A 27,621-nucleotide genomic window follows, 5' to 3' on the forward strand; every position below is an offset into this window, starting at 1 on the left:
AGGGTGGGCCAATTCAGAAAAACAGCTCATCCCCAGAGTGTCAAGCTAGGGCGAGGTATTTTCTACTATAAAAGGGGTTTGTACGCTTCTAGAAAAACAAGCAAACTGATGAATATGTTATCAACTCCCTTGTTGCAGGCATAGGGTAGCTGGCATTCCTTGGGGTAGCTCAGCTCTCTTAAAAAACAGAATTACCTAGTTCTATAATAAATAACTAGTATTGCTTCACCTGAACTGAAACTTTTAACTTTGCATAGTTCATCTGAGGTTGGGTTATAAAAATGAGCTCTGTTCTCAGCATGGATGCAGGCAACAGAAGGTCCTTGAGTTCAGGTATCAAAGGAAGCATCCTAAAAGAGTGAAGAAACAAGGTGGGGCAGGTGAAGGTAACTTGTGTGTGAAGTGGGAAGAATAATCAAGTGTCTAACAGAGCAGCGTGGTTGATGGATAGATGGTCATTAACATTTTCCACTCTATGTTTTGCGGAAAATGAGTCTCTCGGGAAAATATTTGATATCTGTCTAGGCCGAATAACACCTTCCAAATGTTCTTTTCTGGACTATAATGACCTGGCTTGAAAATCTGAGATCTCTAGATAGTGGTAGTCTCTTTTCCATGGTTCTCTCAGCTACCTTCTTTCCCCTAAATTGAAGAATCTAAACAGTATTCAGGTAACAGTACTGTAATTGTCAGGTCTTTGGAGAGGTTTTGTTGCATGTGGTTTACATTCTGAGCTTTCCATTCAATTTAGAGAGACTCTCAGCTTGCTGCAGAACACAGGAGCAGCTTTCCATGTCTGGAGCTTGGGGGGTGGTTAATTATTTAAAGAAGTAAAGTGGTGGCAAAATGACAACTTTCTCCAATATTCTTCTCTTTGTTTAGTGATCCTACCAGCCTCCAGCATTGATGAGAGCACAAACTGTGGAGGTAGGATACCACTAACTATATATCTTGTTTTTATCTTAACCTGGCTTCTTTTCTCCCTGTGCAGTATCAACCGAACCATTAATCTATACAGTTCACATCCCAGTGATAGCCTTAATTCCACTGGAGTCTTGCTGTCTGAGTCAGACTGGAGGAATGTATCACACTGGCCACTTGTCAATTCCAAGATTTTTATTTATTTGGAGGTTTGGGTTGGCCACCAAGGGTCATTAATTACCAGGAAGCAAATTGCTTGTCTATCTCTACCCACAGGATAAATGGTTCAGGAGAACGAAGGGATAGTCCTCATTTTACCACTGTAAGCCTCCAGCTGTTTGAAGGCAGGAGTTTTTGAGTAACCTATAAAGATTTCACTGAATGGGGTCTCTTAGACAGTTCCTTTGCTGATATAGGACTAGATTAGAGCGTATAGTTGTCCTCCAAGCACTTTCTTTCACTGAAGTCCTCACCTCTCAAAGAAGTTGTCTCCTTTCTGCATGTAAATTGGAAAGATCCAGTCATTAGTGTCACTTCTCGACTGCCCTAGGAGCCCCTGTGATAAAAATCCAGACTGGAGAAAATGGCAAGTTCCTTCGACATTTTAAAATGCTAGTTTCACACTAATGACTATGTCAATTCCCACTAGCATCACACCCCTGCTTTCTTGAAATCTAGATGATCTGCAGGCTGCCAAAATCTCTTCTCCCTGTGCAGATCATGGCAAAAAAAAAAAAAAAAGCATGCCACGTGTGGAATGGAAATGTGGCCTCGGTTTGTGACTGTGGGGCAATCGATGGAATTAAGATTTCGGCACCTACCACATAACAGTCGGCTTTCTGCATCACTCCTTCCCCCTCAGAGAGTGCAATGTATCTGTTCCAGGCTTCTTTCCCATGGGTGGCATTCTGCTGTTATGCTCTGTATTCTCATTTTCTTCTTCTTTTTCCACCGTTATATTTGCTGTTGTAATCTACATTTTACCTTAGCTAATTGTATTCATTACTTAGCATTCTACAATATTTGGCCAGGAAGCCAATCAACAGAAATTCAGTCGATGCATCTCAAAAAATCTGTATTTTCCAAAAAGTTTCCTCTCTGGGGACTCAAGTACTGCAGACAAAATTACTCATTTTATCCCTCAGATACTGCTAAAACTCACCTGAAATATCAGGCGGGTCTTTGAAAGGTGAAAGTGAAAAGTAAGAGAACTTCACGTTTTAGAAAGGATTTCCTACTGTAGTGAACTCGGAAATGTACCAGTGAAATGAAACGTTCACTGCAATGTAAGCAAAGCTGGACAGGAGGAGAAAGAGACAGCGTTATGTGGCTTCACTGAGCACAGTTGCATATTCTGTGTTTTAGCTCTCATGAGTGAGGCAGAGCTCTTTTAGAAAGGAAATGTCTTTTCGGGAGTCTTACAACATTTAGTAGGAAATTATTGTCTTTCTGCTGGTTTTTGGACCCTCATCCAAAACACAATAGAAAGTGGTAATCTTGCAATAGAATTCTATAGTGTGGTTTAAAAAATAAATGTAGCTTGTCAGTCTAATAAATTCTGTATGTTCCTTACTGTAATTATGATTGAAGTGCATTACTTTGCTGTAGGACTCTATTGGTTTGGTTCCTTTTAAACTCAGGAGGATATTTTTTAACTAAAGATTAGAGGAGAGCAGCAGACTAATGGGCAGAATTCATCTGAAAAGCATATCAGTTAAAATGTAAGATGGCACCAAAAAAAATGAATGCCGTGAACAGACTAAGAATGAACCTCATTTAAAGCCACTCTCTGAGTAGTCCCTTCCATTTCTCTGCACACAGTTAAGTCAACACAGCGGTCTGTCCAAACGAATTGGCTTTTTAAGTATTACGGGAATTTTACTGCTGCAGACCCCACCAAGCCAATATGGCCATTCCCCAGGACGGCTGCCCTGGAGGAGCAGCAGTGGAGAATCCCTCCCAGGCACTAAACCCCTGTCATTCCTGTCTGAAAGATTGCAGAGCAAAAGCAGAGGAAAGGCAGCAACATTTGGGGTCACCTTGCTGATTCTTCTTCTGTAGATTCCCCCCTGCACACAGCAAAAGGCAACAGGGTTGTACAGTTTTGCCACCCAAGGGTGCCTCTCATTGCTTCGTTAACTTGGTGGCTGTCAGGGTCACTGATATTTGTTCTGGTGGTGGTGGAGATCTGTTGGTGATTCATTTTGAGACCCTGAAGGGAGGTGAGATGTGACTTTCTTCCCCCACCAGCCACAGTGGGAGGCAGGCACTACCAGCGCAGCAGCTCCTTCCTGGGGGCAGCGCTGTGCTTGGAGGGTGCTGCTGAAAGCCCACATGGAGAGAGCTCTGCAGGAGGCTTTTATAGTCCTGGAGCTTTGCTTTTTGAAATAATCGCACTGTAGCTATCCCACTGGCACCTGCCTGCAACTGCCTTCCTGTCTTTGTGGAGAAAGCCAACCAAAGCAGTTTTTTCAAGCAGTTACCCCCCTTTCCTTTCTTCTTCCTATCATTCCCGTTCCCTTGAGGACTCCTGTTTCACTGTCAGCAGTACAAATACACCTCTGAAGCAGTGCAGAGGTGGCCAGGGCAGTACCCCTCTGTGAATAAGTAAAAATGCTGAGCGCACTTGGATTACACGGGGGAGGAATGTGTCTCTCCCCCACCCGACACACAGTCCCATAGGCATTTTGGGCAGCTGACAAAAAGGGCTTTCCCCTCCTTTCCTTCCCCTTCAGAGAAACACTGAGCATTTTTATCCCCTTATTTCCATGACACGCACATGCTTTGGAATCCATTAATGTGCATTGTTTGTACGGCTCATTTCTTTAGCTGTCAGCTTAACATAATGTTTAGTTTCAATATCAATAGAGGGGAGAGAGGAGAGACAGGGAGGGAGCTTGGAGAAAACAATGCACGAACCTGTTAAACTGCACAAGGCTGAGCTGCAGTGGGGAGACCGATTTGCAGGGAGATTATGTCAGTTTATGTTGGAACGTAAGACTCGGGCTTCAACAGCTTATTAATGTTGATCCCGAGATGTCACAGCTCTGATTTGCACCTGTGGTCTTGTTGGGAGAGGGAAAAAGGCTGTTCTTTAAAAATAGCATCTCTTGTCATTCCCTTGCAGGTTTTAGCCTCATCCATCTGATTGCCACTGGGGTCTCCTGTTTCTTTGGCTCTAGCCTCTTAACGTTTGTGATTTATGTGTACTGCCAGCGCTGTCAGAGGCAGTCCCAGGAGTCGACTGTTATCCACCCAACCACTCCCAACCACCTCCATTACAAGGGCAACACCACCCCCAAGAATGAGAAGTACACCCCCATGGAGTTCAAGGTAGGGTACTTGATGAGAAATACCACAAACAGCTTGATGCTACCTGAACAATTCTGTACTTATGCCGTGGTTTGAGTTGGGTGGGTTTGTGTTTCCATGCCCAGCTGTTGGCATTACATGTGGGGCTGAAGGGGCATTTGGCTGTGTTATCACAAAGGGGTTAAAAAGTCCCATTATTGCAATGGGATTTTGTTCTGTTTCACAGTACTGATGAATGCCAGTCTGGCAAGTACGTACCAACATACTCCAGGCCATTCTGACTATTGTATGTATACAAATTGTCCTCTAAGAAATCAGTAAGAGCTCAGTTCAGTGCTTTGTTAGTGCATGGTAAGAGGAAACGGAGGGGAGGAAGAATGAAAACAGAAACTTCATTGGACAAATAGCTGGGAAAATGCTTATTGGTAGGATGAGATTCTGGAAATGCTTTAGGAACTGCCAAATTAGAGAGAATGAGAAAGCAAAGAGGGTTCTGCATCCTCTGTCAGTACTGGACAGGATTTATCCCCAGACAGGCATGCAGAAATGCAATGATAGCAGCAAACCTTGGAGCTGAAGCCTTAGGAAGAGGTTGAAGGGACACACTTTGCTGGCACGTCTGCTTGCTAAAGAGCACATCACTCATTAGCTGAGAAGACAGGACTAAGGGTGCAAGGGACAACGTGCCGAAACAGCAGCACACCACTGTACCTGAGTATCAGTCTCCAGGTGAAGTGAGGGATCAGAGAACTGAGCAGTGGGATGAGTGCAAGCGCTTTGTGTCGCCATGGGAGGAACAGCCTGCCTAAGGTCACTTGAACAGCATGGAACATTGTTTGGGATGTGACACAAAGCAGAAAGAAACCCTGCAGCTGCTTATTCCTTTGTATAGCTGTGTGCTGTTGACATTATGATTGTCTGTTTCTGCTGATGTGGCCTGGCTTCTGACTGAGGCCCAACAATAAGATCAGCTGTGGGACCATTGCCATAGACTAAACTCCCTGGGCGTTGGGAACTGTTTCTACACAGGGACTTTATAATGCAGGGCACAGGACAACTCCTGATAAATGGCCATGACTTGCAATGTAAATGCGCATCAAAATTAAGAGCTAGCATTTGAAGAGTCGATGTTGTTTTGGTGTTTTAAAGGAAAACAGTTTGAGGTGGAAAATAACAGACCAGTTGGGCAATAAAGATCTGCTCAACTCCTTGCGCTGGGCATTGCAGCCCCTCAGAGGATTCCACTGTTTATAAATGCAGTCTCAAAAATACATTTCCTAGCAGCATAAGGCTACACTTGCCTACAGTTTAATAAGAATGTGGCATCATAATGCGAGTCGGCATGGATTTGTGGAAAGTAAATCATGTCAGGCAAATTGGATTCCTTTTTTAAATTAAATAAATATTGATCTAGGTGGGAGGGAAGCGGCAGACATATTGGGATTTTCAGAGGCTTTTAACAAAGTTTCACAGGATGTATTATTCTACACCCTCTGCATACACGGGCTAGGTAATAAATTATTAACACAGGTAAAGAACTGGGACCTGATCCTGGAAGCTTCAAACTATGACAGTAATCCTTTCAGTTGTGTGAGGAGTTGTGGCAAAGTCAATAGGAAGACACAAGTGAGAAAGGCTTGCAAGAATGAAAGTGAGCAAGAGTATCCCCTTATTTCTTACATAGCAACAAAGAAGGTAAGAAGCAATTTTTTTGTGTGTGTGGGCAAAAGCAGATAGTTGCAGGGTTGGCTTTGTATTAACATTTTCTTCATAATTTATACTGTGCTGTCTTATCAGATTATGCTAAAATAGGAAGAATAGTTATAATTTAGAAGAATTAAGTTGTTCCGAGAATGATCTTGATTGATTGGGTAAATGGATTCTGAAATGCAATATGTCTATGCAAAGCGGTGCAGTGGAGTAGAAGTAATAACAAGGCCAAGCAAAGTTTAAAATAGCAGCAGATTAGTTAATGCAGTATCAGGAAGGAGTTGACCTCTTTGATAGATCCATCTCTGAATACTTGATCTAGTGTGTAGCAACACTGAGCAGCTGTTAGAGACTTCTTTCACGGGACATGAAGAGCCCAGGCACTAGATCAGGTTTTGAAAAGTCTAGTTTACGTGAAGGAAAGCATCAGCTAACTGGGACTGTATGAGTTAGGCTCAGCGAGAAGGGACTTGGACATAGTGAGAAATAGACCAGATGAGGCTTATTTATAGAATGTTAGGAAGTGAAACAGTTCAAGTGCATAAATCTGCAGTCATTTTACAGACAAAAATTGTTTAGGAGTAAGGGGCTACTTGCTAAGAAAACCTCAGTCATATTCATTGTGAATGAGGCCAATAGATTTACAGAAAGTTTATCAAGTGAAGCCCCTTTCCTCTATTCCTGTGGAGTATTTCCACAGTTTGTCTTCTCCATTGGCCTGCCTTTCTTAACCTTATGCCTGAAATCTTCTCATTTAATATTATAAATCTGCCACTCCTCAGCGTTGCCTTGAAGAACATAGCATTAGTGCAGTAAAAGGAAGGCTCTGTGTACTCTGTGCTGTGTAATTACAGAACTTGTTATTAGCCGGCGTTATATTTAGGAATAACTGGCAGATTTTTCTAAGGGTCAGGAGGGAATTTTTCATGCCTTCAGGAAGCATGTGTGGTTTTATTGTGATGCTACACAATTAACATTCAAGTGAAGGTGGAGCTAAAATTCACCTTCTGGAAAATAAGAGTTGGACGAAGCTTCTATATGGGCCCATTTGAATTTCAAACGTGTGCACGTGAAAGAAAGTGAAAACACCTGAAATTCCAGATTTGAAGCCCAAGTAAGTTTCTACACAGCAGATGCCAAAAAAAACACCCCCAAACATTTTTTAGTTGATGAAAGCAAAAGAATTGTTGCAGGTTTGTGTGTGTGTGTGTCAAGGAGTTAATCAACCCATGATTAAGGAAATACATGGTGTGTAGACTATTTTTCGGTAGCAGAAAATGATAATACACCGTGACATAATGGCAGCAGAAGGCTGAGCATATGCAAAACTCTATTATTTCTATTCTTTGAAAATACTAAGCCTTCTGCAACCATCTTTAGTTTGTTTTCATCTTGAAATATCTCTGCTCTCTAACCAGCAGGTGAACACAGTAGAAAGTTTGGCAACGTTACATTCAAATGTACAGCACTGGATGCAAGCACATAAATCAAGGTGAATTTTATATGAAGGCAGATTTTAAGGAAGGAAGTGCTAGCTGATATGAGTCGCGTTGGACATTTCAGCCCAGCAATGCAGTAATGCAGATCAGATGTAAATATCATACGTAATGGTGACCTATTGATCATTTAGCTGATGCTAACTTGTCTAGGCAGTGTTTTGCAGAAGAATGTTTTATTTTTGCTGGCTGCTTTTCCCTTCCTGTTTTGATTTCTCAGAAATGCTGTGAAGTTTATTATTAGCTATTTTAGCCAAATGTCTTAAAAGATTTCATGCATATGCATTTACCAGCAGCACGTTGATTTTCACTTGTTATTCACGGATCGGAGGGGAGAGACCTTTTGGGTCACCTAATAAGCAGTTCATGTTTCATTAATTGGTTGAAGTTCATACAGCACTCTGACAATATTGAAGTCTGTGCAGAACAAGAGCATAATGAAATAAAAATTATCCACACTTCACATTTTGGCATGATGCGTTAAAGAACCATCTACAACCTTTCCAGTACTGCCACACCGATTAGTTAATATCTGGCTATCAAAGCAGAGAGAAGATCCTCTTCTGTGACATCTTGCTTCAGCCAGTCAGCATCTTACTCATGTGTGTTGCTTGTTAGCATCATGCGGATGGAAATCCAGATGATCCTGCTGTAGAAGCAGGAGGATGTAGGGTCAAGGTTGGGCCCTTGTGAATTAGGAGCTCTAGGAACAGCCACACATGAAGAAAAGGTTTGGACTGAACTTCTTCCTATTGCTATATCCTCTGCCAATAAAGAGAGCCAACTTTTTACTCTACACGGGATGTGGACAGGCAAAGGCATCTGCACATTGGTCCAAATCCAAAATACAATGGCCTTTGTATCAAGCCAGATGTGATTACTGAGAAATGTAAGTTTGCAGGATGGTTATGATGATGATTCTGCAGATTTTCTTCTCGATTGTGCTGGACAGACCTGCCTTTATCCTTCCTTCCTTAAACAGCTTTAGCCATGACTCATGCAGTCAAACTCGTTCTGTACTGACGCCTCCAAAAAGCTAGGGAAGCACTTAAAGCATTGCATCTGTTCTAGGCATCACTGCTGCTCTCGTAGAAGCGAAGGGCCAAACACGTAAGTTGTACTCAAGCAAAATAGTAATTTATGTCAATGAGCAAATGTATGTGGGGGAAGGCGAGGTGAAAACTGAGTGAGATAGCAGGATATGACAATGAAAAATGGAAACTAAATATTGGATGTTTCACTGAGTACCTCAGGTTTCTACAAGGACACGAGAACAATGCAAATGAAATTGAGTAGGACTGTAAATCCTGTAGTTGCCCCAAATTATACAACAAATATAAAGCCAGCTACCAGAAAATGGGGAAATATTCACTAGGTCACCCAGGACTCGATATAAACTAGAAGATAGAATGAATATTTTTAAATGAAGTGAGAACAACGCTGTTGAGAATCAAATGAGAGTGCAGAGCAGACACCCCCTGTGGAGGGCTCCAGACGTTGTGATCCACACTTTACTGATCCCAAATAATTCATGACAATAAAATATCAATGTGGAAGGTTATGAAACAGAAACCCATTCTGTCTTTGGAAGAAGAAGCCTTCTGAATAAAACAACAGGACAAGTGTTTGGCATGGCTTCCAACACTGCAATATGAAATAAAGCTCAGGGCATAGGAAAGTGGATCTCTCTTTGGATTTTAAATGTCTCTTTCTTGGAGATGGTCATTTTCACTGCCACTGAAAATCACACCTATCTCATAGCAGGGAGACAGCAAGTGGTTCACGTTTAAATGAGCTTTAAGTGTCGTCAAGTGCCACGGAGGAATGTTTGTCTAAGTCAACCTTTGTCTCTGAGGATGTTTGTTTCTCTCTGCCATGGAAAGACTTGGGGCTTCAGCGTCCTGTTGTTTAATTTGGTCTGTTACTACTTCAACTAAAATTGGCTAACCCATTTATTTGTAGCGATCGCAGCACATACACTAATAGCACTGCAGTATAAGATTTTTCTTTTCCCAGTGACCCTGTGTATCGCCATGTATCATTCAAGCCCCAGTAAGTGACTGTAAAGTTCAGACATAAGCCAACAGCTGATGATACCCAACATAGTCAATAAGTTATCAACAGCCTCCCTTAAGTACTTGCTTTAGCTGGATGGCATTTGAGAGGGAGATTTAACTGATGTAATCAGCTGGAAAAAAATAAATACAGATATATATATAAATAGAGTAAATCAGATTGAAACATAAATTTTGTTCCCAGTGAATTTCATGTTTTACAAAGACCATTTCCCCTGAACAAAGTGGCATTTAAGAACATTAAGTGCTTGAATGGTAGAGTACATATTTTTAGTACTTACCATGAGTATAGTATTATTTGAAAAAGAATAGTAGGGGCAGGGGGTTGTATTGGCAAAGGAGCATTCTGCCCTTTCTTGTATGATCCTACACTTGCAAATATCACTTCAGGGGACTCTCAATTTGCATAATGCCTGCTAGGAAGGGAAAGCAAGAGAGCTTACTGATGGGGAAAAAAGGATTAAGTGGTGCATCTCAGTCAAAATCTATTTTATCTATCTGCCTTTTCTCCTCTTTATGTCATTGGGTTGAGTGAAATTGAGCAGTCAAGCATGCCCGGAGGTGTGGCTGTCCTGGGATGATTGTGCCTGTGCAGTGATGTGCATCTCTTGGAGGTGTCCTCACGCCATGGCAGCAGAGGCTCAGCAGGCTGCTGTGTGCATGTCACAGCTCTCACCCTCGTGTATATGCATTATTTAGGAACAGAGGAAACTGCCAGTTCAAGTCTGAACGTTCCCTTGCTTTTGCGCTCTTTGGGATGCTAAGCAGCTGCTGACAATGATCCCCCAAAGGAAATTGTTTGCCCCTCCATCCACTCTTGATGAAAACCCTTTATTACTTTGTAGGGCTGCTGTTACTGACCTGGAGGTGGGAATCCACATCGTGGGTGGATCTACAGCCTAGGCTAGTCATCACAGATGCTGGTACCGCCTTTCTTTGGGGTTGTGTTACTGCAGCTGTGATGGTCTGTGGACACAAACAAGACAGGTTTTTAGGTAGACAAGTTTTATTTATTTATTTATTTATTTATTTATTTATTAGATCAAGGAGCATCTGGAAAAAGCTGGCGGCTTTTTGAGCATATGAGCTTCAATTTCAGATCTGGACAGGCGTGTTCAAAAGTTCATCCAATTTTTCCAGCTACACTAATTGATCTAATAATGGATACTACTTTTTTTTTTTCTTGCAATTCTTACCTTTCCTAATTTCTCAGGGGTTGATTTGTATTTCCCCCACCCACCCACCTATGCTGGAAGGAGAATTAAATGAAGTGCAGGAATGGGAATAGCAAAACCACACTGCAGTGATGGCTGTGTACTTACATGACTTCCCTCTACTGGCCAGAATAGGAATATTTCAAATATACCCTAGTCCCATTTGCTAAAAATTAATGGTTCTCCCTTGTTCCAGGTGCTTAAAGTGGTTCTTCTCTCCTTGTCTCCACAAAGCTCTGTCTGGCACCGGTATGCACAACAGTCAAACTGGGAAATCCTCAGTGCTTCTGAGATATGCAGGAAGAATTAATTATGTATTTGTAGAAGAGCTTAAGGGGAGCCATGAAGGCAGTGAGCTAAAGTAAAGGCAGAGGAAAATATTGGACAAACAGTAAATAAACGAAAATATAAACTTAGTGGTACACTTGGAGGAGAGCTGCCTCACTATTCATCTGGAATAGTTCCACTAGCAAATAATGGATTCTTAAGTAGAATTGTACAGAAATGGAGCTGCATACGTACAAAATAGCTGTGTCGGTTTTCAGAACCAGATCTCAATGTCCAGATCTTGTGTGGCAACTCTGAGGGAGTGCTGCTGAAATTCCCGAGCTTTTTTTTTCCTGAACCATGACAGCCCTGTCCTAAAAAGCAACTGAGAGCATCATCGGGGCTGCTCAGGATGTCTGGTTGCTGCCACAGCACCGGCTGCAGCAGCAGTACAGCCATCGCCACCTTCCCCCAGAGCATCATTTATATATGCACAACAGGTTTGGCGTAGGGTGAGCAGGCGCAGCTCTGCCTGCGTTCCCCCGTAGTCAGGAGGAATCCTCATTAAGTCAGCTCTAATGTTGTCCTGAGATTTGGCACAAAGCATGTGAATAAAGGAAAGAACTGAAAATCTACGGATGAAGGAATCTAGATGGACCGTATCCCAGAGTCTGTGAGAACCAGCTAATGAACAACTCCAATTACCTTTATAAATATCTTGGATATTGGATCTTGGGCAAACCCTCATTGCCATGAAATGCAAAGGTAACACAAAAGCATTCATGAGAAAGCAGGCCAATTTCCTCCCAGCTAATTGAGTCACTGTTAAGCTACCCAAGTCCAATGCACTAAAGTCACACAAGTAGCTCCAGTAACTGTGTGGGAAACACCACTTGGATTGGGGGTTAAGAGAAAATATCTGTAAGCATACATGCACAATCAATAAAGTATGCCGTGACGTTCCCTATTCAACAAAGCATATCAATGAGGTGTTAAACCCCGGATGGTCTTTAAAATGTGGCAGAGTCAGGACCATACCAGAGAGTGAAACCAGGAGAAACAAATGGGATTGACTCAACTGTGCTTTCAGTTACAGCGATGGGAACTCATTGAAACAAATCTGTGTCAGTGTTAATATCTGAAACCCGAATTAATGTTGGAGAGGCAACATCTTACATACTCTGATGAAATGAAAGGTGCTTGGGTGGAACTGACAGCTGAGTCTGGACCGTAATGCTAAGGAGGAAGAAATCAAACATGATCACTTTTTGCACAGAGTTTCAGCCTTAGTGGATGAAAGGAAAGCACTAGACTGAGCTGCATAAGGGCAGATTCTCAGCTGGTTAAAAATGTAGCTTCACTGGTCCATACACTTAAAGAAAAGAGTGTGGTGTTGGTGTCTGAAATAATCTTGTGACATGTAAGTACAAATTGGCTTGGACAGGAAGGTTGCTGCAGAGACTGAAACCTGGCTAATGGACTGTAAACATCGGGCAACTGTTAATGGGAACATATGGGGCTATGGGGAGGAGCTGTTCAGGGCACTGCAAGCAGAAATGCAAGGTTTGGCTTTATTTAATATCTTCATTAACGAGCTTGGAGAGGGTACAATCAGTGTGTTAATTAAACTAGCAGAAGATATTAAACTGGGAGGTGTGTCAAAAAAACAGCCTTTGGTATAGAAATAATGGAAAATGACCTGGAGAGATTGTAAGTGTAGAGAGGAAATAACAAGGTAAGCTGCTGCATGGGGAGAAAACAAAGCAATCGTGAGGAAAATAATCAAAAAGCAGCTATTTAGAGGGTGGGAGACACTTGGAAAGCAGTAAGACTATAAGGGACGGAACAGAGTTAGCAGATGGCAAATTAGGCCCAGTTTTTACTTTTATTTCTATTTTTACTACGTCTTTTTTTTTTTTTTTCCTTTTCTTTTCACCACTGCAGTTACACCTTTGCAATTCTCAGGCTAAATGTAGCCCTGTGGGCTGGCACAGCTCTGCATGAGTTATGTTTGTAATTTACCACCAGAAGTGGCTCGGAGGCCATCTGAAAGCTCAGGGCTGCTTGCTCCGGTGCCAGCTGCCTGCCCCGGACAGACCTGCAGTTGGCCACCGCCACCTTGCTAGTTGCCATCAGCTGAAGCCTGGTTGCTGTAGGTGTGAACTGTTAAACTTAGAAGGCTTTGATCATACCTGTGGTGAGTTAGAGTCCCATAGCATGCCCAAGGGCAGGTGTGTAGCTCAAGTGCTAAGCCTCTGTAGTGATGCTGTTGTGTGTCAGGGACCCAGGAAGGGGGAGGAACAGGCACCGAGGCACAGCAGGACAGCAAGGAGACAGATTACACCGTCCCACACAGCTGAGATCATGTCTGCTATACCCGGTGCACCAGCTATATTGGCAAGCAGCGCAGGGCAGCCCTGAATTCCTCTTTTGTGTCTGGGTGCCACGTCATGGGTGTCACCACCACCAAATTACTGGCAAGCCAGGGATAAATAACACGCTTTACACCAGACACCTGCACTTGCCAGTGGGAAGACTTCCATCAACTCTTTGGACTTCAGTTCCCCATTCAGAAAAAAAATGTGGATCTAGCTCCAAGCAGGAATGCACTTCAGTTTGCCTGATTATTACATGCAGTTTGTTTTGTCATCTTACTCATGTGCTTAAAGCCAGAGATGTGCCAAAGCATCTTTCTGACAATGGTCCTTTATGTTGCCAGCTCTGAAGGTTTTAAAAAGTTTAAAACAGCAGTAATATAACCGCACTCCCTCCCAAGAATGAGGATAAAATAGCTATTTTCAAACAGCTATAGAAAACTGTAGCTATTCATTTTCTTATAATTGAATGTTAGTTCCATTGTCAACCTGAGCACATCCACAGATGCTGCCGTCATTTGGGGGCTGTTTAATTTATTTACCAATAACAGTGAACAAAGAATTTCCAGTCTAAAAATATGGTAAGCTTCCATCCCAAAGAACATGCAATCATAAGTTTAGTGTCTCAGTGGGATTTTTTTATATCTCTTTTCAAGAGAAAATACCTTCTTTTACAGAAAATAGGTTCCTCATCTGTACATCTACACCGCACAGATTTACTACTGTAAATCCTGCAAATAGCCTTACTGAATTCATTGGAAAAACTCAATGAATAAACCTTGGCCAATGCTACCTTTGACTTCAGCTTAGGCAGAGCTCAAGAGATTTTGTAAAAGCATCAGGTAAGACAGTTTGTTTAGCATAAGGCACTAAGCAAATTTTTAAGGAAGATCAGAAGGAAGAATTACTAAAGACTTATAAGGCACTTGTAGCTTGCAGCAAATACATGGGTCTCATAAGGTCTTTCTGGCAGCTTTGTCTTTCCAGCGCTGTTTGTAATGCATAGCTTGAGAGGCACAGCAGTGTTGTGGCATCCGGTTGATCAGAAGAAAGGGAGCATGTGGGTGGGCCAGATGTCATTTATTTTCCTGGTGTTAAATTTTGCCAAAACAGACTCTTTTAGTTATATGGTTTATTTTGTTGAAATGTAATTATTATGCTAATTATTTCCAAATTTACTGGTTAATTATAATTCTGAGATCTCTGTCTTCGTGCTTCCAGAGATGTACAAGCTTTGGAAAATGTTTCTTAATATTAATTTATTTCTGCAACCCTAATTCATTTGGCTAATGTTCCTAGAACACAAAAAGTAACTTCCTTTAACAAGAAGGCATGGCTAGCTCCATAAAACAGCTGATCTGTATCGAAAAGGCATTTTGCTCAATCTGATTTCACTGCGAGAAACAAATGACTTTAAAAGAAACACAAAAGAAACTGAATGTTGGATCTCGGATGCATTACATCATTGCACAATTCCCTGAAGTGTCCATTTTCCGGGGGGATGGGGGAGAGTGTTGGCCATCCGACTGTTGCTACAGGATGTGTGCTGCATGCCGTTCCAAGGGAAGTTGGAAACGCTACTTCGCTTCTAATTGTGCAAATGACTTCGGTGGGAATTCTGTCCCCGATTTCTGCAGATGCAGAATGCAGGATGCACATGGGCTCGGTTTGTTTATTGCCAAGCAGAACGGCCTGACTACAAAGGTGCTGTTTGGTACCCAGACCTTTATTTCAGACCTTGGTCTCTGTCCACCGCGGATGACCAGGGTTAGCAGTGGTGGGAGTTATGACCCTTTCTTCCTCAGTTCCTGTGCTCACTCGGTGAGGAAGGAAAAGGGGAGGTTTTTCTCTCTGTAGTACACCGGGGTGTTCAACATTACAAACACACTTGCCAGATGGAAACTTCCAACTAAAAGCTAGATGGGGTGGTTTGAAGCTGACCAGGAAGGTGACCAAACTTTTTCTTTCTTTTTACCTTTTCAATGAGGAAAGTGTCATGGGTGGGAAGGGGAAGAACTGAATAACACTTGGTGAAAAACAGTTGGGGAACCATTGAGCTGGAGGAAATTGTTGCTCCACTGATTTTGCAGGGACAGACGTGCTGTGTAGTTGGTGAAGATTAACCTACAAAACTCTTGGGAAACTCACTGATGTTTCCCCCACACCACCCCGAAACAGAAAACAAGACCTGGAGCACCATGAGAATACTGAGATCTGCTGGATAGGACTGAGGAGATCGTGTCATTGCCTGTCACCCTGTGGGAACTGTGTTTACTTTGTGGCCCTTATTTTGATATCGGCTGTGTGTGTATCATAGGCTTTTTGAAGCATCCTTTTCACTTCAGCTTGTTGAAAATGACAGGGGATTCCTTTCAATTGGGGGTGGAGAGATCTACATCCCTTTTCTAAGTCAAGTTTTGAAATTTTCATGATGGTTTATTGAAAATTGAAACATTTGATCTGTTTATGTGTGTAAGAAATGTTTATACAGCTTGTACATGCAGCTGTAGGATGGGAGTAGCACTGAGAGTCCCATACTGTTCCACATGAAGATGTTTTGATACATCTGGGAGAATGTAAGCAAGTAGGTCAGTGGAGTATGACTTCATGATTTGGAGCAGAGGCAGAATTTGGGGGAGTAGCAGCAGGACTTTGCTGGAGGAAAAGCAACAAATGGAAAATCTGAATGATGACTTAGGCTAAAAATATCAATGGTAAAAGCTGAGCTAAATTAAATGTATGCATATGACCCAATAAAGACATCTGATGCTTGTCTTTACCTTGGGAGAAACAGCCTGTGCGTGTATGTCGGTATTTTGCCTCCTGTATGAGTTCCAGGGAAAGACTAACACGCGAGGGGATATCAGTAAACTTTCCCCTCAGATTGTTTCAGTTCTAATTGCTAATATAATAGCAAGAGTGATAACTAATTGTATACGTATTTCTGTAAATACTCGGTATTCTGTTGTGCTTGGCATAAGCGTGTAATTTGCTGGCAGTAAGACCAGACCTTTTGATTAGCTGACAGATCACACGTAATGTAGAAAGCTGCTGCTGTTTTGCATCCTCTTAAGCCACATCCATCTTAGTTCATCTGAAAACATCCCCGTTCGACAAAGCAGAGTTCCCAGGTCAGAGAATTTTTTATTCTCTGTTAGTCATATGCCAATGCAACATAATAAAGTGTCTTTTAAAGAGAGAAGTTGAAGTTGTTCGTGCTTCTGAGTGATCCACATGGAGCTGTTAGTACATGCTGGTGGCGTACCTTCTGCTTAAAGATCCTGAATTGAGGTTAGCAGTGAATAGACCAGAAAAATATGAATGATATCAAATATGCTAGGATGGCATGGCTCATACAGAAAGGAAGAAAGCAAGTAAAAATATGTGATTGATGCATGTTGAGTTTCCAGTTATTCTCTGAATGGAGCACTTTTTTCTAACCACATCACACGAGTTTTGACAGTAGCTCGGGTTATGGTCTCAATTTTGCATGGGGAATATTTTGTTTGCACAACTACCAGAAGCTTCTTTCTTCTCAAGGGAGGATGGAACTGAAAAGAGAGCCTGAACTCCATTTCCATCAGTGTTTAAAATACAGCTACGCATGGCACAGAGATTCTGCACCAAGTGGTGTTTCAGCAGAAGTCAGTCGGGCTTTTTGTCTTTTTTGATCCTGTGTGCTCAGCAGCTAGTACCAAGAGGTTGGAGCTGCTGGCAAGGGGAGGCATTAGTGCTCGTTATGGGGGGAAAAGCAGACAGCAAGAAGTGGAAAATACAGGATGAGCATTGGGAAAAATGCCATCAGTAGGGTCTGGTGGGTGCTCAGACTGAAACATTGCCCTGGAGGGTGCAGGATGGTGTGGCAGAAGGGCCCAGGCAGCAAAGGCAAGTCTCTCTTCCTTCTCTGAAACCTCAGCTGAGGACAGCTGAGCTCCAGTGCTCGCTGCAATGCTTTAGTCATCTTAGTTTTAGCAACCGTAGATAAATCCCTACAAAAGCGACACAGTATCGTCCCTTCTCAGAGGATTTACTGGGCACTGCCTTCAGGAGCCACTTCTTGGTCTCTGTGATACTGGGGACTTGGCTCGAAAGTGGCTGAGGAGAAGAAGACCTCGTAGGAGTTGGGTTGAGAGCAAAGGTTGGTTCTGGGTTTGTTTTTCAGGTTGGCTAGTGGGAGGTGGTGATGGCTCTTGGCCTGTCCCATCGGGACTGACAAGTATCAGTGGGAACACCCGTGGGTGCTGCAGGCTGTTTTCATCCCCACAATTTCATCCCCCGGGTTGCCGGGGGGCTCTGACCTTGATGGTGTAACCCATATAGCGTTGGGGGAATATCATCCAAAGGGAAAGTCGGTGGCCTTCTCTGCACAGTCACAGTGAAGAGGAGCCAGACAAGAGCAAGGGTTAAAGCTCTCAGTGAGATGGCACGGGAGCCCACCCAGGGAGATGGATCTGCACGTCTCTTCTCACACAGAGCATGCCTTGGTGTGTGTGTGTACATCACTAAAATTCACGGCTGCCTAATTTCCCGTCTTCAAAATATCAAGCAATTTCTAGTGCCAAGGAACCTAATCACCTATTTATTAAAATGAGACAGACAATAAGTTTGTGTGGGGAAACGTGAAGGCAGTCCGCATTGATCATGCTGATTTAGGACTGTACTGCCTTCGCAGTTTTTCCAGAGATAAATTCCTTGCGGCTAATTGCATTATAAATTCCGTTAAACCATTTTCATAAGGTATTTCCCTAAGATATAAGCCCTCCATCAAAACAACAAAAAGAGCAAAGGAACAGTTGTGGGTTTTTTTCCTAATTAAATGTTATATGAAAGTAAGACGAGAAAAAAATTATGTGATTTGTGTTAATTAAATGCTAAGTCTTCTGTCAGGGGCTGGTTTTAAACACTGGGGGGACTTGTTGAAACTCATAAAGATTTTTCCAATTGAAAAATGTAGAGTCCTGAGGGTTTTGCCCTCAGATCAAGATGGTCCTGAGCCAATGCAGGTCAGGATTTCAATGCCACCAAATTTCAGAGGCTGTACTCCTGGCATGCCTTGAATCTGAACTGTGCTGAAAGGTGACACAGACACGTTCAGGATGCTGGGCTGCCATCAGGAGCACCTGGGGAGCGCAGCAGTGAGGATCAGCCTATTCCTCCTGCTGGGGCAGCCCATGGCCATGGGGTTATGCTGCCTGTAGTGGGCATCCTGAGCTAGAGATGCTGATAGGAAATTGCATTTGCTGCATACAGCAGGGATGAACACCTGTGTTTGTTTGCCGGAGAGCAGTTCCCCAAATACTCAGTGACAGTACCTGGCAAAGTGCGTTTTTAGCGGCGATCTCAATCATTTTTATCAAGCTGGGTCAGGAGACACTGAAGCACAGAGAAGTTAATTGAATTTCCCAAGGAAGCATAGAAAGCAGCGGAGAACTGAACCTGACTTCCTTGTTTGCCAGCCTCCAGCACAAAGCAGCAGACTGTTGCCTGCACCATTTTAATATTTCTTCGGGTGACTGCGAGCAAAGCATGACATTTCTCTTCTTCCTTTCTTATTGAAGGGCACAAATTCTCGTTCCTTGGAATTATTTGTCATTTTGAGCATGCCTGTACAAATTCTCTCTTCAGCTCCTACAAGTGATGTGCTGTGAACTCATTTTAGAGAGTCCAGGCAGGGAAAGATCTAAGTCAGACCAGGAGGAGGCTGGGTCTCCTCCTGTTTTCATGTACAAAGTGTTTCACATAATGCCCAGTTCCAAAAAAAAAGAGTAATTCAGCAATTGGGAGATTTCTTTTCCAGGGTATTTTGCCACAGGAAAGCCTCTCCTCCTAACATCTTTATGAAACCGGGAGGCACAGCTACTAGGGTAGCTGTAGCCATGAGTCTGCTTTTGGACTAGAAGAAAGTATCTTCTTTTCTTCCTCCTCCTCTCCCCCTCCCCATGCAGTAAAGTTCTTCAATTACATAGAAATTGGGACATAAATGTATTGCCTGTGGCCTTGTCTTGGAGCCTCGAGGTAGCTCTGGTCACTGAAGTGGTCGTGGACCTGCCCCGGGCTCCCCTAACTGCAGCCCGCCAACAGCCAGGCACCTGCTGAGGGCTGATCACCCCCTGCCACCACGACATGGGGATAGGGGCTCCCCAAAAAGGCAATTTTTTTCTACAAGTGCCCTCACGCAGGAGGGAGGCCTCTCCCCCTCTTGCTGACGGAGCCCTGAGGCCTGAAGTTTAGGTGGCTGGAGTCAGACGGGTTGGCCCTCACCCTGTGTGATGTGCTTGAGGCTGTGGGAGGCCATTCTGTGAGCTACCAAAAGGAGTAAAGCTCACGGGGCTGGGTGTTTCTTGGGTTTGAGCATTAGTTAATTAATTAATTCTCATCTTGCCCTGAGCTGGGTTGGGTGAGAGCCCTTTGTCTCAATGGGCGCTGAGGTGAAGTGGTTTCTGCAGAAGCACCAGGAGGCGGCAGAACAGCCATTAGGCCCAGGCCTCATGAGACTTCTCCATCTCTCTGCTCCAGACCGGGGAGACGCTCAACCCCTCCTTAAATGTGCTGTGCCCTGATCACGAGGATGCTGTAGCAAACAAACCTTGTGTTGACCCTCAGATCCAAGGAGTGAGTTCCCTACCATACAGCATGACAAACGTTAAAGGTGCACGGAGGAGCGGAGACGCGTATAAGAAATTGAAGCCAGGGGTTAGTTGAAGAAAAAAAAAAAAGCTATTAGAAATGTTCCCCACCCAAATTCGTAGAAACCAGATGACTATAAAGATGAAGAAGAAAACTTTGTAAAATTATTGCATCTTCCAAAACATAATTTTATCCTTGTGCGTAGGTAACAGCTGGCATAGGAATGGTTTTTAATCTGGGGGAGGGGGACCTCTGGTTGCTGGTGGGAAAAGTAATAGTAATTTGTGCAAAAAAATGAAGAAGGGGGGAAGAGGGGAGGGAGAAAAGCCCCATTTTTAATTTTTTATGGTAAAAGGGGCATTTGTGGTTCTCATTTTTATGTTGCTGTTGACAACAATTGTTACGTGGTTGTTAAATTTTTTTAAGTTATTTTAGTTTTTTCCAAAAGTGACCATGATTTGTTACTTATACTGTAGCTTACAGAAGTGACACACTTAATATCGGGGGGTCCAAACCTGGATATCTACCAATGGAGATGGAGATCAGGTAAATGCACACCTGCTCTTCCAAAGAGAAAAAGCTGCCTTTTGGCAACTGCTTTGCGAGGGAGCCGCAGGCTGTACCACCAGCGTTTTGGAAGGGATTAGATCGAGCGCTACCATTAACAGCTCTGTGTAGGCCCAGCATGGCTTTGTGCGACATTGACGTTCAGACACGCCATCTGCCAGGAGACTCCGGGTCTCTGGAGAAGGCTCTGGCTTCTGGCCCTAGCAGTAGCTGAGCACAGGTCCCCGTGAGGAGACCTGGCAGGAGCTGTGGTCCCCGCAGACTGGCCCCCGAGCGAGCACCAAGTACCGGCTCACTCTCCCAGCCGGAGGGAAGGCGGTGGTGGCTGCAGCGGGGACCCTGCTGGAGAAGGCAGCTGAGAGGGAGGTGTCTGCAGGTAGAAACGAGTAATGATGTCGTGTGTGACCTCTGCCATGCCTGTCATTGCCTCTTCTCTTTTACAGACACTTAACAAGAACAATCTGATACCAGATGACAGGACCAACTTCTACCCGTTGCAGCAAACCAACGTGTACACGACGACCTACTATCCCAGTACACTGAATAAATATGACTACAGGCCTGAGGCCTCCCCTGGAAGGACCTTTACCAACAGCTGATGATGGACAGAGCCTACAGGACAGGATCACTTCCTACATGAATTTTTTTTTAATTGATTTTGTGGACCAAATACTGGCCCAGCCTCTAGATGTAAATATTGTACAGTAGGGTCTTTTTTTTTTTTTTCCATTTGGTTAATTGTATTTCTTGTAAACAGCACATCTCCCTACAAGGACAAAAATACATATGGACCGTTACGCAGAGCTTTTGCGGCTGTTTGGTTGGAGATGGCTCTTACTACTGCGACTGTTCATGGCTGGAAGGTCGGCGTTGCTGTCCAAGGCCGACAATGCCAAGGAGCTGGCTGTGTGCCGTGCTCAGTGGCTGCCCCGCGGCAGTGCAAGAGGTGGTGGCCTCCTGGGGCAGGGGTGTCTGTCCGGTGAGGAGCATCCTTCCTGAGACAGGGTAGCAATGGTGCACTGGAAGACACGCGGCTCATGGAACAGGCCAAGCGGGACTCCATCGTGCCAACAACTTGAAGAACGTTTTCTTTCCCTTTTCCTTTTTTATTTTTGATTTTTTTATGATTATGAAAAAAAAAAAAAGTAACTTCCTAGGGCATTGTTCCCTGTATGTTCAACAGAATCTTTTCATACTACAGGAAATAATCTCTGCAGCCTTCTTTGGTAATATGCAATTCAGCTGATGAGAAACAACACACAAACAACGTGCATTACCCAAAGAAGCTTTCCAGAATGTTTCCAGTCTTAATTAAAAGGAAATTATATAGGCAGTGAGACACTGAGAAAAGTAAATGTTGGAATAACATCGGAGACATGAACTTAGAGTGCCTAACAAACAAAGATGTTTATATCACTGGAAAAAAATATGTGATGATTGCCGCACAAGAGCCATGGGCTTTTTTTCTTTCTTTCTTTTATGTTGTTTCTGAGACAGTGTTAACTCTTTTTGTTCTAGCTTTGATCCTGATTGTGTCTGCCAGAAAAGACAACTTTAGAGGCCACGCTCTTCTTGTGGGAAATCACCATGCTTTGGGCTAATTTTTACTCTTGTTTTGTTGTTGGTTTTTAGTTCATTTACTTTCAAAGAGCGAATAATTCCGACTTTGCAGGAGGAGGGTATTTTTGTAAGGAATGTTTCCATAGTCTGATGTGACCCAGAAAGTCTGCTGCACATTCTTATAGCGTCTTCCAGTCAGTACTCTATGAAATAGTAACACAGCTGAGTAATGTGCATTGTTTGCCAATATTTCCTTAATTTTTCTGAACAAAACCAACCCAACGAGTAAATGCTGCTGCAGCTATTGAAGTAAATTGGGGCGGTAGCATTATTAAACAGTATATCCAGCCTTGAAATGTAATTTTGTGTATGTGTGTGACTGTGTCTATAAGAACTGTATTAGTTTGATGCAGAAGCCGTGTTGTCTGCAGCCAGATGTTTGTCTGACATAATTGTTTGGCAAAAAGGAAACTTATTGCTGGTGCTTAATGTACAATTACATCAAATGTGTTAGCAACGTGAACAAGTCCACCACTGTTATCATTCAGTGTTTCTAAATATTTATAATGAACTCCTGATGCTAAGGATTTTAGAATGTCGCAATACCGAGCATGAGATAAAAGTACGCCCTGAAACACGCATGAGCTCCACGTGGTCCCGAGCTTGGATTTGTTGTCTGCATCTTACCCGACCGATCGCCAAGCCCCCGCCTGGCCATCGGCTCGGCCGTGCTCCCAGCCGTTCTCTGTCTTTGCTTTATTTCAGGTTTTGCCATAAGCCAGCACTTCGGTAGTGTCTCAGTGCTGTTCCTGTGCAGTTGCTTGTTTGGAGGGCCGGCCTGGGCCGCGTGCTCAGCTCTTCCACGTAGGGAGCCGGTAGGGAATGAGGAAAGGCTGTGTTGCTCGTGACAACTATATTGCTTTTCCTGCGAGGAAAAGCCAATGTGGCTTTGTAAGCCTTTGTTACGGTTGTGTGACCAGAAGGCAAAAATAAAGTAGCCTTCCATTTTTAAATTACTTTCTTCGACTTCAGTTTGCAGTGATTGAAGGCTGTAGGGATATTGGTAATAAAGTGGGGTCATTAGTACTGCCACAAGGATGCCTTAGGCTCAGTGGTGCCCGTCATTTCCAGCAGCTGTTCTTCTAATTTAGCAGCTCATCCTGCTTCTGCTCCGGTTTCACCAGGTGGAAGAGAGGGAACAAAGAAAGAGAGAGGTGCCCTTAAAGCAGCACAGTCAGATTTGAAGCTGATGCAGCCTTGAAGCTTTGTCTTCAGTGACTGGGCAAGAGTGTCGAGGCGAGAGTGGCAGCAGGGAAGCAGACTGGCCAGCACAGTACCCCAGCACCAAAAGCAGCCTCGAGCTCCTGCAGGTGGGCTCTGGAAAAAAAAAAAAAAAAAAAAAAAAAAAAAAAAAAAAAAAAAACAAGAAAACATTTTGAGAAGCAATGCCTTTGTTCCATGAAGAATTCATCCCAGTCTTGCTGGATTGCCTGATGCGCCCCGAAACACTGGGAATCCTGACTTGAAGCCATCCTAACAAGCATGTAGCCGAGGGGTTGAACGTGATTACGTAGACCAGCAGGCTGGGATTTCCCAGCTTTAATTTAGGGGAGTCAGAAGAAAACATGGGCTCCTGAGATCATGCTAGTTGTACTATCGTAAAGCTAAAGCCACCTCCAAGCTGCCCTCTCAGCCAGTGCCTTGCACCAACCTAGATGATTCTGTGATTCTGCAGTCACCATGCGCGTGGCAGGATTGCAGCTGGAGTTTGGGGGATGTGAGCAGGTCAAATCTTGCTCTTTTTTTTTTTTTTTTTTCATTTTCTAATTTCACCCCCTTTTTTTCTTTGCTCCTTAAACATTTTTCCATTTTCGGCCTCACAGAATAACATGATTTAAACTGATACTTTTTTCCAAAGAAAGTGCAATGTAGCAGCTGAAGTTATTTAAATGCTCAGCTCACCAAGATGGGTCATTACTGCCATTGTGCTCGGAAGGTGGCTGTTCCGTAGGCTATTGGAGGGCAGATGCTTTAGGGTGGTGCATGTGGTTATAGTCTCATCAAGACATTCCTTCTTACCAGCCATCCAAATGGATGCAGCCCTTGTCATGTAATTGGCAATCACAGTGAGGGTCTGTCGACTCCATTCGAGCAGAAAGTAGAATTCAGGAGAGAGTGAGAAAGAGAGAAATCAGAGCACTTATTACTCAATTAATGTTTGCGAGAGCGCAGTTCCTTAAGGACAGTGTTAATGGGATATGAGGGCTGCATTTTTATGAGCCTCTAATGCACGGCAGGTTAACGGCACCGTGCTCAGCGATGTTCCTGCAGTCCAGGTAATGCAGCAGTCTGATCATCAGGTCTGTAATGTCTCTAGCAGATTGAATTGCTCCTGGGTGCTGAACTTGCTAAGATTTCCTGTTCCTAAGTCCAGTTTGAAGTGCACTGGAAATGCATTTAGATCAGGAGCATTGCTTCCCAGAGGACTCAGCTTGCTGTAAAAGTAGCTTTTTTCTTCCACTTCTAAGAAAGAGAAGGGGGACCCTGGGCAGTCACAGAGTTGCTCTGGAGACACTGCCTCTGTGCAAACCCTTGGGCCAGGAGTCAGCTATACAGTCAGAGAAACACGATGGAAATCTTACGGCAAATGTTTCATTGAAACATCTTTAATGGAGCCATTCCTTCTCCGTGCAAGTGGCCGTGTTCCTCCCTGCAGAAGGGGTGTGCATCCCGCTGTTATCCAGGCCATATCGTGTGTGGTCACAATTGGGCTTCACCAGCCCAGGCAGCCCTCACCCACCAGAAATAACTCGTGCAGCTCGCTCGGAGACAAACCAACACAGGAGATGCTGCTGCCCTAGAGCTGCGATTGAGTGTTGAGCATGTGAGCCCTGGCTGCTCTTAAATACACGAGCTGTGCAGCTACCATAGGAGAAGAATGTGCAGTGTGTTACACCACTGTCCCTAATGCCTTACTTTCAGAAAAGAGAGAGCTTTCTCTGAAATCAGCAGAGGGTAGGAGCGGAGTCCACGTCTGATGCAGACAATTTGACGCCTCCAGTGTTAATCTGATGTTGAGCCCACCTGGAGAGGAAATTGCTGTCCGCCAAGATTGATTTATTCTTTGTACCAAATGTAGTGTGGGGAGAGTTTTATATATATATATATATATAATATAAATGTAAAGTTTGTGTAACAACTTGCTCTTTTTTTGTAATAGTGTATACATCTATCGGTGGATAGATACAGTATATATTTATAATATATACACACTATATATATATATAGTATATATATATATATAGCAAAACGCCTGCAGAGGGAACTTAGACTAAGAAAGGCAGTGCTGGTATTCCAATTCCACAGGGACAAACCGAAGGAAAAAAATACATAAAAATCTACTGTCCTTTCCGTTAGGTTTAACAAGATACGCTTTTGAGGTAAATGAGATATAATTTTTTAATTGAAAAGAAAATTGATTTTTCTAGTTAGAAGTGCTGATTCTCCCCTAAATCATTCTGGTTCAGAATGCCTAAGTGAAAGATTCTTGCTACTGCTTATATTTTCTGAATAAGCCTCCTGGATCTCTCATGTGTATCACTCTGTTGTTTTTGTAATTATGAGTAGGGAGTAATTGTGCAAAGAAAATTAAAATAGCAAGTAGGAGTAACAAATATTGTACCATTAGAGTAAAACACATAACCTACTGGAACTGGAAAAAATGTCATCTTCCACGTTAAAGAAGTTAGCAATTACTTTCTGAGTTATTGATCAGCATTACAAGCCTTGCCTTATAGTGACACAAGGAGGTTTCAGTGCAGAGCTTAGGGTTGAGAAAACCCTCAAAACCAATGGCTTTGGGTTTTCTGAGGGGTCCAAAAAAGACACAGCGTGCAGAGGCAGGCACCCGGTGCTTCCAGTGCTGCTGGCCATGGCTCCGCAGCCGTTCCTCACCCCGTTGCTCCTGTGAGCTGGCTGTGCTCACGGCACGGCGCCCCTTGGAGCCATCTGGCACAGCAGAGAAGCACCAGGAAGCTGGGTTTGGTGCTTTTTTTTCCTCAACAGATCTTCTTAATGCCATTCAGAGCAAGGACCAGATTCATACAGGGGAGTCTTCCCTTTAAGCCTGTTGGGAGAAAACTTGAGAAGGCTTCAAGATCAGGTTTGGGGTAAGCGAGCAAGCCCACAGGTTTTGATGCTGACTGATTGCCAGAGCCTTCAAATTGGACAAAAGAAAATTAAAATTAAAATTAATAATTAAAAAACACCCTCTGAGCATGGAGGTCCTTGGGGGTTATTCAGCCTCAGCCATTCTGCCCCAAAATTCCTTCTTTGGGCCATTATTTTTTTTTCCTGTTCTGCCTCCAGCCTCAGCTGCAAATTCACCCCTGCTATTGGCGATGGGTCCGTGATAGGAGCGCGGTGTTTGGCTTTCTGGCATTCCCACCCGTGAGTCGTTTTTAAACAAACCTGACAGCGCAAAGCATGAGCGGGTGCCGTGGAGTCAGGCAGAGGTCAGCGTGGCCGGGCCATCAGGAACTGCAGCGAAACGCTTTCGGTACCAACATGTCAAGCACTGGAAGCCAGCCAGCTGCACCGCAGCGCGCTTTACACCCACGCTCAGCCCCTCAGATAACATCCGAGCGCGCGGGGCCCTGAAAGCGCCGCGGTGAACGGAGAGAGCTCCCACGGGGGGAGGATTTAGGGAGGACGCGGCGCGGGTGGCCCCGAAGCGATGGGGCTGAGCTCGCGGTCGGGGCGGGAGCATGATGAGGTGGTGCTGGGCCTCGGGTGCAGGGGAAGCCGCTGTGGGAAGGCTTGTCCCAAAACAGCAAAACCTGGAGCGTGTGGCTGGACTCTGTTGTGAAGGCACATCACCCTTCCTATGCAATTGAACTCGATGGTACTTTAGTATAAAGGTGACCTAGACTGTAATCACTGCCTTTAGACACTGTGAATTTTTTTGGGGTACTCTGTATTTTTATATATTGTACAATGTAAAGAATAATTCAGAAATAAAACAGAACAACCTGCAGGCTTGTGAGTTATTTCCCCTCCGTCCCGGCGGGGCATTGGCGTAGCAGGTCCGGGTTGTGTTTGTCACGACTGAAGACCAAGAAGCCACCAAATCGTGTCACGGGAGATGCTAAATTCAGTTACCCAAGCCAGCTCCCCTCCAACACGAGGCTTACTGCAGCCCCACAGCCAGCTTTTGGTGCATCTCAAAGCTCCTATTGCCGCACAAGGTGCCTGGCGAGGCGAGCCCACATCTCTCTGCAACGCGGGGTGCCGAATCCCAGCACGGTGCCGCAGGACGAGGTGCTGCCCTGCCCTAGACCGGGGGCAGGAGGGCTGCGGGGACACAGCACGGCGGGCGAGGGGCTGCGGGTGGCTGGGTGCGGGCTGGTGCCACGGGACCGCGGCCTCTCCTCGTCCTCACATCACGCTGCGAAAGCCGTGACCGGCGGAGGGGCGCGCTGTGATTGAAGGATGGTGG

The 27,621-nt window shown here is 44.1% G+C and overlaps 1 protein-coding gene across 2 annotated transcripts in view; it reads left to right on the forward strand.

Moving 5' to 3' along the window:
- Positions 1-27,140, forward strand: part of SEMA5B (semaphorin 5B) — a 260,389-nt gene extending 233,249 nt beyond the window's left edge. The window contains exons 22-25 of one of the 2 annotated variants that reach the window (XM_084289291.1): positions 883-927; positions 4,049-4,254; positions 20,474-20,543; positions 21,008-21,126. In XM_084289291.1, coding sequence (XP_084145417.1) covers positions 883-927; positions 4,049-4,254; positions 20,474-20,543; positions 21,008-21,015 — 329 coding nt within the window. In that variant the 3' untranslated portion in view covers positions 21,016-21,126. Of the gene's footprint in view, positions 1-882; positions 928-4,048; positions 4,255-20,473; positions 20,544-21,007 lie in introns of both variants that reach the window. The other variant, XM_084289290.1, reaches the window with a different exon arrangement.
- The last annotated feature ends 481 nt before the right edge of the window (positions 27,141-27,621 follow it).

This window comes from Netta rufina, assembly GCF_964035555.1.
Source record: "Netta rufina genome assembly, chromosome: 6".
NCBI lineage: Eukaryota > Metazoa > Chordata > Aves > Anseriformes > Anatidae > Netta > Netta rufina.